We start from the raw sequence: 12,259 nt of genomic DNA on the forward strand, positions 1-12,259 counted from the left end.
ATATAAATTAGCCGTAGATATGTAGGTACATATCTATGAAATTGGCCATAAGATACGCCACGTATCTGACTTCGGGCGTGATTGTTGTTGTATCCCGCGCTCTCGTTAAATTGTCTGAGCGCTCGTTAATTATGCAAATGAGAAAAGAACTAATTGCGTTATATGTGTATCTACTATCTACTAGTTGTAGATACAGTCAGCTACAAAGTTAGGTTTGCACTCGCCATTTAGAGGAAAAATATTCGGTAAAAGTGACCGTAGCTGGTCACAACATTTGCAGTCATAATTCAGGATAATTATAGAGTTTAAAAAGTCACCGGTTTTTACAAAATACATTTAGCAGCTGTTTACATGACGTGTTGTGGTTGGTTTGTCAAGGAAGACATTGTAGGGAAATCATCATTGAACTTTTTTTGAATGACAACTAAAATATTTTAGTGCAATTACTTGTAAAGGCTTGAGCATTCATTTGACTATAGTAATGTTTGATGGACTACAATAATTTTGATATTGGGACTTTGAACGTGCTAACGTAGAAGATGAATTTTCATAATGTGGGTAGGTAGGTTTATAATCAAGAGTGAATAGGCTCAGGCAATAAATGTCTCTATTATTAGGCGATGATAATAATGGCAATACGATTCTAGAAGAGTTTCTTGGTCTTCGAGATAAAACGAACTTGTTAAGAGCTCCTGGACAAGTTATAAGTTAGAGACAGTAAATTTAATAAGCCCTACTTAATAGCACTCAAATCGTTAAACAGTCTAAAATCTGGAACAAACCTAGCGGAAATTCTCTTCGGCGTTTGTTTCGCGCAGATATTATCCCTAAAATTTCAAATCATCTACCCGAGGAAGATGCACGACGCGAGCTAGCAATGGCTAGCTCGCGTCGTGCATCGTGCGTCGTGCAAGTATGGAGCACGACCAATGGGTCGTGCTCCATACTTCCCATAGCTACAAAATTCTCGCATCCTTTACTCGCATCCATCATTTCAACTAGTATGTAAAAAAGTTGCTTGAAATCTAGAGAGCGCACTTTGACATTGCTTAGACTTAAGTTTCATTTAAAACGAGACAGATTTACGCCAGCGGGTATAAAGCTGTCTCGTTTTAAAGTCACAATGTGCTTATACATCTCAGCTTTAGTTTCGTTGAGCCCCTTTGGATCAGAGCTAAGTTATGCTATGAAAATCCTACATTTTTTTTGAGTATTGGACATGATAATCATGTCTAATACTCCCCTTTCCCCTCTATAGCATATAGCTTAACTACGTAGCACATCTGTGGTGGAAGGGCAGCCTTAGATCCAATTCTTCAAGCTCCACATACGTATAATAAGTGTTCCGTTTGGTTAATTAATCAAACTCGTTAGCCGGGCTGACTCAGTTGACCTTGCTCACAACTAAGTGCCCACTGTACTGAGTTAATTAACGTTCTATTTCAACCATATTTCTTGCTTCGTGCGTCACATCCTATGTTTATTCATCATCTTATCGACCATAACTTGACTATTGCTTATAATTTATAGGATTAAAATTGACACGAATGACTTTGACTCAGGTCATGTTTATAAATATGTACCTAAGTACGTCATAATAGCTATCTGCATGCCTTTCAACCCGGTCCGTCCAGTAGTTTGAGCCATGAGCTGTGCGTTGATAGATCAGTCAGTCAGTCAGTCAGCGTTCCCTTTTATATATTTAGAAGATCATTATGTATCTACAGTCTCCTCAACCTAGAATTGTATTCTATCGATTTGTAATTCCTCTATCAATCAATTAGCTTGCAGTAAAGATACATGCAAGAGATATATAAGGTTGCCTGATTAAATTTTTGAACAGCAGATATCACGCCATCGCCATATAAATGATACTGGTTCGTAAGCACGAAATGTCATGGCTTAATCCTACCCTATCGACTACAGTGTATACACTATACTGTATAGGCCAGGTATTAGGTCACCTCAAATGTCAAGCCTCAAGACTATTACGCCTGAGAATAATTTATCGTTCAAGTATCGTTTTCGTTTCGGAAAGTCTAACTATTATTTATTAGCTAAATGACTTTTATAAATAGTTTTGCAATTGAAGATATGAATAAGTTATGTGAAGTTATTAATAATTTTCTCTACTTATGGTGTGCATGATAATTTTATGGCTCTTAGTGAAATTGGTGCTAGAATGGCGACCTCGCACCGGAAAGTGCTATGTATCCAACGTAAGGACGACCCCCGTCATTAGGTGGACAGATGACATCAGGCGAGACGCAGGGAGCCGCTGGATTCCAGTCTAGTAGAGGACGTCTATCGCTTGTTAATGATGATGATGATGAGTGAAATTGTGTCAATTTATTTCAAAGCGTTTAAGTAAATCTTTGATTTCGATTACTTGTATGATTGCAGGCTGATCACACCATCACTTATGTTTTTTCTTGTCAATTCTGTATATTTTACTAGCTATTCCCCGCGATTCTGCTCTGTGTTTTTTCGCGGTAGTATCGTTTTCCTCGCTTAAAAAATAGTCTGTGCCCGTCTCCAGAACCATAGCTTTCTTAGTGCCGCTAATATCGGTTTAACGGTCTTATACCTTGAAAACATAACAAACAGGCAGACACACTTTTGCAATTATTGAATTCGCGTGGAATTAAAATAACATAGCGGGGAATGTGGCCAAGGGTAGGCACACAAAGCCAATGCTTTCCAAATCTTTATTAATTCAAGGCATGCCCTACAAAAATGTATTGTAGAAGCTAGAAAATTACTTTTGGCAATTCGTCGTAGCATGTGCTCGCACGAACACATCCAAAGGCCTAAGTTCATCGCGTTCGTTCCAGTTCGTGACTAGTGACTACCCGGTGCTTAGGAGCTCTGGTCACGCTAGATTCCACACGAAATGTCACGGCTGGAAATAATACACTCTGGCGTCTTATGGAGCTGTCTTCTTGGATTTCCTTCACGTTAATATAACGGTGGTTTCTCACCGCTCTTGATATCACAAGCCTTCGATTCGCTTTTTATTAGTTTCACTTATTCTTATGTTGTCATTCCGTCGAAATTGGTAACTGATTTTTCAGCTACTTCCAGTTCTAACTATCCGATTGAATTAAAATTTTGCAGTTTCGGGCAATATATGCTTCTTTAATCATCTATAGATGATTCTTCATCCTTAATCATCGTACACGTATCTGCAAAATTTTACTATTAAAAGCATCTCTATAAGGTGGATATTGGAACTATTTTTCTTATTAGGGAATGGCATTAAGACAGGTGCGGTTTCCTTCTATAGTCTATTTGCAACTAAGGGCCTTCTGGGGAATAAAAACAAGAATCTGCCTCAAGCAAAACGGCTCGTGCTATTTAATGCCGTGAGAAGACATCAAAACTGTCTGGATCTTTATTGGAGAAGTGTTTAAACCATTCCACGAAGTTCCCTACAAACATGTCAAGATCGATTGTCGTTTAGTATACGAATTGTTCAACCGACATTTTGTTTTAAGGTTAATCGAGGTTATTGAAGGTTTTCATCTGAAAACAACTTGGAAAAGTAACCTACCTCGCTTACCGTTATTTCTAAGAAGAGTGAGCTGATGGTGTAGACTGTAGACCACTGCAATAAGCCGTTTGGCATTATTGACAAGTCATAGTGTCTACATAGTCGTTTTACTGCAAAGGCAAGCTCAAGAATTTTAGATTAATGGTGTTGGCCACATCAACCATGTCTTGATTCGAGTTTTAGGGTTCCGTACCCGTGCCAATGACTAAGACTCCGCTTTCCGTCCATCCGCCCGTCCATCTGTCGCATTTGACAGATTTTTGCTTTTCCCCTCAAAACAGTTTTTGCATTATAATAAATAAATAAATAAAAGTTTATTTATTTTTATCAACAAGTCATATGCTTGCACACGCAACACTCTTACTCTCTTGAACTCTTTAACTACAAAAGCAGGCTCTATCCACATAGCAAGCGACATTGTATGAGGTATATTTTGAGTTGGTATTTCATCAGTGGCAAATTATCACTTCGCGCAATCTGGTCGCTTTCCACAATATCGCGTGCCGCCGTCGCCTGATCGCGTAACTTATCTCCTCTGTTCGCGTGCAATTTCTTGGTCTTCACACCATCTAACGCCCCGCGTGTAATGAAAGATAATGACTGCCCTGTATCCGCCACAATCTTGACAACTGGGAATAGCTTAACAGGCGCATAACACGAAATCTGAGGGTTAATCCTGACGTTTATTCGACTCAAACACGTTACATTTATTACCCCTCTATATTTTTGATGGTGTGGATCTAGTTACAATCTCATGTCTGTTTCGGTATTGGTACAAGTTTGGATTATATGACGACGATATTGCAATAAGATACGCCATAGAAAAGTGAAACCTTATCAATCCAGGCCAAAACTAAAAGGACTAGGTAGCACAGGTATATGAGGATTGAGGACTTCTCTGGGCAAGAAGGCTCCCGATTGGCAAAGGTAAATCAAGAAGATCTTACATTTTATGTTAGGATTGGGATGCTCTTGGGGGGTCCCCATACAACAGACACTAGATGCGCTCCTTATACTGATACGAAAATATAGCCATCATGAACTGCAAAGCCTTAGACCGTAGTAACTTAGTCACGTGACCCAGTCAGCATGCCACCACTATTAGTTGGAGAGTTTAGTGATTGCGCTCACGTGATCTAAGACAAGAACCGAACGGAATATTCTCGTCTTTTGTTAGCAGGAAGAAACCTCAATTCTTGATCACCTAACACAATTTGATCTGAAGTCGGAAGTCAATCGCTCATAACTTAGTCAGCTCCCGATCAAAAGATACAAAATACCCGGCCGGGCGTGAACGGTAGCTCTCGGGATATGCTAATGGCGGGGTGTCGTGTGTCATGCCACTCACGCCGCACGCCACCGCTATTAGTGGGAGAATTGAGTGATTTTGGTTATATGATCTAGGGCAAAACCAAACAGATACCCTCATCTTTTAAATTAGAAGAAAGGAACCCAAGCTCTAACAACTCCTAACAATTTAAGGTGATATTCAAACACCAGTTATAGTAGGCTTATCAGACATTATTTCAACATATTGTACCTACATTTTATTGAATAAATAAATCATTCATTCATTCAACACAATTTAATCTGAAGTCGGAAGTCAATCGCTCGTAACTTAGTCGGCTCCCGATCAAAAGATACGAAATATAGGTGTCAACTACCCAGGCTGACGTGAACGCATGCACTGTTTGCCGGTAGCTCTCGGGATGCTAATGGCGGGGTGTCGTGTGTCACGCGACTCACGCCACACGCCACCGCTATTAGTGGGAGAGTTTAGTGATTGTGCTCACGTGATGGTTTAGTCGAGTGCGCAGGTGCGGTTGGAAACTTCACATACTCCTACATTTGATTGATATATTCAGATTATGTTCAGTGAATCGCATGCCCGTAGGCATCCGCGTAAAACCCGGTAAGCGGAGAGAAGAGGAGTGTGTTCAGTCGACCAATCAGATTTATAATAGATGAAGCGATAAAAATTATCACGTCATCTTTTAAAAATCTTATTGGTTGACTGTACACATGTCCTCCCCTTTCCGCTTAGGTGAATACCAGGCCTAAGCGTTTGTAAAGCTGCGATGTATGCTCTTCGGGAGGTCGGCAGTTCGGTCGATTTTATACTTTTCCGAGTTATATGCATTTTAAGCAATAACATATCACATGCTTTAACTGTGAAGAAAATTATCGCGAAGAAATCTGCATGCCTATGAGTTCTACTTAATTTTCTCAAAGATTTGTGAAGTCTGCCAATCCTCACTGGGCCAGTGCATCGTGGCAGGAAATTTTGGGCTTACTCGCTTCCCACTACTAAAATCGTTTAACGAATGGGTCGTGAAAAGCAAGCATACAGATAGATACCCTTGGGTACTTATTATGTATTAAGTATGGAATTATGGATTTCAATTTAGCGTAAATTGAATGAAAAATCCGTTAGCATATTCAACAGAGTTCATATTGTGCTATTTATTGCCTGTGTATATTGTTGTATAATATGCATGTATATTGTTTGTAAGACGTTGTGAGTAATGAACACGCCCTCCTTTGTTCCAGGTAACCCGGGGGAAGTGCTTTGTTTGAATTTTGATGCTTTGCCGGCATGACGTCCTGTATGTACCACGAGGTACTTACCATGTATGTATGTACTAAATAAACCAACGATTTGTTTTGTGAATTTTCAAAATGCTATAGAGAAAACCGGCCAAGTCTCGCGCACCGAGGGTTCCGTACTTGGGTATTTTTTCCGACATTTTGCACGATAAATCAAAACCTTTCTATGCATAAAAATAAACAAAAATCTGTTTTAGCACGTACAGGTAAAGCCCTTTAAAGTTCATCTTAACTGCTATTATCACCATGTTTTCTATTCACGTTTAAACATCGCACCAACTATTTGTTTCGTGATTTTTTAAGATGCTATGGAGAAAAAGCTTGGTTCTTCTTTGAGCAAGATAATTGTTAGAAAAAGCTCTTCTATAATTCAGTAACTTATTAAAAAGGTGGAAGTACTTTACAACGTAGGAACACAATCAGCATAAAAATTAAAAACTATTAGTGCGACTCCAATGCCGTGTAACGTCTTTGTCATAACGTCACGTTCTAGGACCGGTCACGTTTAGTTTCGCGTCGCCAAAAACAGATGCCGTATTGCCCAAACTGGTCTGCAGAAGGTCATCTTAGCTGCTATTATTATCTGCTCCATGTTTTGTATTCATGTTTTCCCGTTTAAACATCGCAAAAAAGATTATGAGTAGAGCAATATACCTATCTTTAAAGTTGATATGTTCACCTTTGCCGACTTCATTATTTTGTTTTGGCTTCTTGAATATTAATTCAAGGGTAAAAATCTTATACAGATTTCTAAGTATTTTTTATGATAAAAAAATAAAATAAAAAATATTCATACTCTACTCAATGAGCTCTAAACAATGATACCCTACATGCTACAGAAAGAAAAAAAAAATTCGGCTCCTTTTTCATGTATGGGAGGGGAGCCCAAAAAAATAACTGAATTGATGTTTTAATTCAAATTTGGTTTTGGTTTAACATTTTACAACAAATAACAAAATTTCAGGTTTGTTACTCATTTAGTCTACGAGCCAGAGACCTGTGACACGCGGACAGACAGATAGACGGACAGACAGACAGACGGATAAAGAGACGGATAGACAGACAGCAGGTGACCGTTGTTATTAACCTTTGGGTAAGGAACTCTAAAAAGGCAACTTCTAGGCAAGCGCGCTCCATCTGAGGCTGCAAGATCACTTGCCAGCAACTTTGATAGCAGCCGAGTCAGACTTGCGCACCGAGGGTTCCGTATTCGGGTATTTTTCCGACATTTTGCACGATAAATCAAAAACTATTGTGCATAAAAAATAAATAAAAATCTGTTTTAGAATGTACATGTAAAGCCCTTTCATATGATACCCCACTTTGGTGTAGTATCTCACTTTGAAAATTGAAACACATTTTAATTTTATTAAATGTTAAATTCACGGCTTTCAGATTTATTCCTTTACTTGTGCTATAAGACCTACCTATCTGCCAAATTTCATGATTCTAGAATCTAAGTCAACGGGAAGTATCCTATAGGTTTTCTTGACAGACACGACGGACGGATGGACGGACAGACAGACAGACAGACAGGCAGACAACAAAGTGATCCTATAAGAGTTCCGTTTTTCCTTTTGAGGTACGGAACCCTAAAAAATGGCGGGCATCATCTATACAATATGGACATCAGCAGTTCTCGTTATATTACATAAATTATTATTGGCAATGCGAATAACGTAAACTCCTATTTATACACACGAGCCCTGTGCGATAAACAAGTTTCCGATATAGGCATACAGCAAGACCGGTCTTCGGTATTCGCACTCGGCGTTCAAGTAATCTATATCTAGACATGTTTTTGTATGGAAACATTTAAAATATATATTGTTATTATATATTACATAAGTAAATCGAAAAGGTCATAGGAAAAAACCTATAAATCATGGCAAGCAAGCTTTTGAAAAGAAGTTATGAATGCCATAACATTATGAGAGGAAGTTATACATTTGCATTAACAAACAAGAACTATCAGTTTAATAATCTCAGGCTGAGATCAATAGTCTACTTTGACTTGGTCAGATTTAGACAGACTTAAAACGAAACAGACTTATGTACTCGTACTTATGTAGAGATATATAAGTACCTGGCACATTTCTGTAAAGATATATACATAAGTTGTGGCACATTTGACACTGTCTTAAATCTGAGCATAGTCAAAGTACCTACGCTCTATAGATGTATATTAAGCTCTATAAAGACATCTATAGATGTCTGCTAAGATTAATTTGATCAAGAATTAATTAATGAAGAAGAAGATCTGAGACGTAATGACAATTTGAAATATATACTAAAGCTTCATTTACGGCATGTACAAGGTCTCACAATCAAGTATTTTTACATATTTTGAAGCAAGTACGCTTTGTGACATATGTTGCTCCAGCGCAAAACAGCCTTAAAAAGCGTTACATAGCTGAAGGCGCTGGCTTCACTCGGATGAAGGGAAGCCTCCTGGCTTCCCTTCCTTTTCTCTCTTCCTGAAAATCCTTTTGTGGTCTATGACACGTTAAAGTGAAAACCTATATACCAGATATCAAACTCGATCTAGCGGTTATTGCCCAGAGTCAACTAGAGAGAGGAAACTCTCGGTTTGATCTTGAAATCGATATTAGGGGCGACGTGAAATCAAAGAAACCTATTCGTACCTAACCTACCTAGTGTAGGTGAAGCCTCCATGTTTTATTACAAGTTTCCTAACTGTCGTGAACTGTAGCTGTACGTTGTATGCCAGTCAGTCAGTTTCTTTTTTTACACGTATACCTACACGAGGTATGCATGTTTAACATTTTCATAGCTAAAGCCACAGTGCCTAGCAGGTTTAGTTTATCACCATATCATATTAATTATTAATTTATGAAAAACAAATTCAATTACGCGTTCAAGCCCCTGTGTAGAGACCGGTCGTCGGCTCACAAAAACACTGGTGAGAAAGTGGCGTCTGGTGATGGATCCGTGGTGGGAATGTTCCCACGGGCGGCGAACTGGCACGACCTGTACGTAGCTGGGTTTTTGCTTCGCGCAACCAATGATGATGAAATTATTTGTATCTATAGCCCGATTTTTAATTTCGTGGAGTTCTGACGTCTCTTAATGTTACCAGAGATAAAACAGTTCCCACAGATGAAGGTAACAAATTGAAATAAAATTTTGAATAGGCTATAGATTAGGCTATGGAGATTAAATTTATAAAGGCGGAAGTTTGTATTAATTTTATTTAATAATAGATCACTATTCGAATTTCCAAGCGACACACTTTAATTAATATCAATATCGAAACAAATAAGTAATGTGGGAGAAAAAAATCAACAGGACAGGCCAAGGTAGGATGCTTGTAACAAACCTTTTGAAGGAGTTCCACTTTTAAAGAAATCCCTAATATTAGGCTTAGGCTTTTTATTTTGACGACGATTTTGGAGATAAAACTTTGAATTTGGCATGACACCTGTCAGAATTTCGGCGAATTAAAAATCAGACTACACCGTATTATAGTTTACCGTAACTGCCAATCTAACCTTCCTCATTAGAGGAATTCCCTGCATCTTTATTGGCTTGGATCAATTTTTTCTACAGACATAAACATACATAAATATATTCAAATCATTTTAATGGCATGGTCGTAGGGATAGATTATTGTAGTTTCTAGGCTTATTTATTTTTTCCAAATGCCATGCCCTGTTGACATGGTAATACGTGTTCGGTGTGGATAATGATCACAGAGGCTTGTCTAGTATTTTTTTTAAATATTTAAATACCATTTACCGACTGTATCATGTTTATTAATTTAATTATCACATGTGATTTGGCCTTCTAAATTTCAATGTTGTCACATGACTGTTTATGAATCCTAATTTTTTTTAAAAATTTTATTATCTACGTCAAAATACTTGATCTTACAGGATAATTTAGATTTTTGCATTTACATATTAATTTCGTCTGTTTTATCAAGGATCCTAGCAAATCCCATCTTACAGATATGTTACTAGACAATGTTGTTATTTGTCAAAATAATTTATGATTCTTTTGTCAAATAACAACGTTGCTAACTTATCTACAAAGGACAGATTTGTAAGCTGAGGCATTTAGTTGCTTTATAGTTTGTACAGTCAAAGGCCGTAAGTCGTTTAGCACCTTAATGATCATATTCGCATGGCACGGTGTGGCACGGTTATGCACATGCGTTAGGTGTGTGTGGCTTATTTAAAGTAAAGGTCATATAAGTGCGACAGGTTTTTGATGCAATAGTTTCGCGGAATTGCTACTGGAATTCTGAGGCCGACAGTATGTTTAATCGCAAAGTATTTTCGTAGAGCCTTTTACATCGCAACTCTCCCAGCAAAAGATGTTGGGAAAGATAGTTCCACAAAATAGCTTTGTGCTGAAGTAATGGCCGGGTCCGTTTCGGCAGTTAATTGGAGTAAGATTTCCACGCGCCTGGCTGCGCACAATGGCTCGGGAAATGTTTAGCATTCGAGACAATCGAGCGCACGCAACCGCCGACGTGCACGTGAGAATTCCTCTATTATTATTATCTCTATATTTCATTGAAGTGAAATTGAGTAGTTGGTGGTAGGAGAGGAATTCTGTCTAGTGTTTTTTATTGGTTCTACCTTTCTTGCGCCCGTAATCTAGTTAACATAGACATGTTTCATGTTTTAAGTAAAATATGAGACAGTGGTGGACGTTAATAAATGTACTATGTAGCCTGTAAAACAGTTTTTAAACTAACACGACTGTTACCGTTTCCTTAGCTTATAGCTTTGTATATTCAAAGAATAGATTTTTTAATATGTAGGTACTTATATAAAACACAAAAAAATGTTTATACTTATTTTTGTCCGTTATAGACTTTGAAACCATCCAACCGATGTGCCCCAAACCGGTTCCATTAGAAAGGCAATAATGTGAAGATGGTTTTAGAGTACTAAAACAATGCATTATACATTTTTTAGCGTAGTAGCACACGCCGCGACGGGTATCCGCTAGTAAATTATAAATTTTTATAAACTGTGTCAAGACTACATGAAACCTTTGTCTTCTTAAGTTGTGGAACTGAGGAAAAGGGCCTAGACGATCCGAGCGACAAAGAGGAAAAACCTCGATTCTTTGAGATGTGATATTGAGGTTACTTAGATTACCAACCAAAAGATTGTGGGGTACTTTGGTCACATTACCCCGCGCTTCCGCAATAACTTGGGCAAATTGATGGTCCTTCGAGCCTTATCTTATGACGATCATATTTCATGGCGACTGACGATAGGTTTTATTGCAGTTTTGCCACAGTCACTGATGTGACTGCAGGATAACCTACTGTCTAATGTGATGACTGATTTGCATGACAAATATGAAAATAAATAATGTTCTAAGATCTAGACTAGGTATGTACTTTGAATTTGCTCAGAATGCTCGGACTTAACACACAGTTAAAACGAGATAGTATTATAACGCTGACATAAATCTGTCTCGTTTTAACTGAAACTTAGGAGTAAGTATGAGCAAAGCCAAAGTACGCTCTATGCATCTCGCCTGATAGACAAAATTTATTGATGCAGAACCTAGCGTGTTATGGACGCCTAAAGCGTCGAGTCGCCACTCACAGCCCGTCACTTATATAATAGGTATGTATGCAGCTTGTATGTTATGTTTATGATACACAAAACGCAAGGGAAGCTAGTATTCATACAGTTGTAATTATGCAACGCGCGTCGCGGACGAGCGCCGCGTCGACACGTTCGAGAATCAAATCTAAATGTCAAGGTGAAGGCGGCGCGAAAGGAAACGCACGGTGACGTCAGCGGCGGCCATCTTGGACAGCGACAATTCTGTACAGCCGCGTGTACCGATCTCTAGTTTTATTTAGGACAGTAGACAATCAATGCGAATCTCCATTCATTGTTCGCGTGCTAAATATAAATGTTACTACGTTATTTTACCACAGGAATGCTAGATTATATGAACGAGATAATCCATTTGACATAAAACACATTGTTGTTGGATAATCAATTTTTAACTGTCCACACTGTAATTTTTTTATTAAAAATGTTGGTAGATGCATGAACTTTTTACATAATAAAATATTATATTATTTCTGCCTTTCTCCTA

General features: G+C 38.2%; 1 protein-coding gene across 2 annotated transcripts in view; it reads left to right on the forward strand.

The window, feature by feature from the left end:
* Positions 1-12,259, forward strand: part of LOC123873059 (interferon regulatory factor 2-binding protein-like A) — a 112,465-nt gene that overhangs the window by 52,848 nt on the left and 47,358 nt on the right. Inside the window, exon 1 of one of the 2 annotated variants that reach the window (XM_045917734.1) lies at positions 6,104-6,159. The exons of the other annotated variant lie outside the window; for it this stretch is intronic. Within the exon in view, the coding sequence (XP_045773690.1) occupies positions 6,137-6,159 (23 nt within the window). The 5' untranslated portion in view covers positions 6,104-6,136. Of the gene's footprint in view, positions 1-6,103; positions 6,160-12,259 lie in introns of those variants that run through there. 2 annotated transcript variants of the gene reach the window in all.

The sequence above is a fragment of the Maniola jurtina genome, chromosome 16, assembly GCF_905333055.1.
Source record: "Maniola jurtina chromosome 16, ilManJurt1.1, whole genome shotgun sequence".
Taxonomy (NCBI): Eukaryota; Metazoa; Arthropoda; class Insecta; order Lepidoptera; family Nymphalidae; genus Maniola; species Maniola jurtina.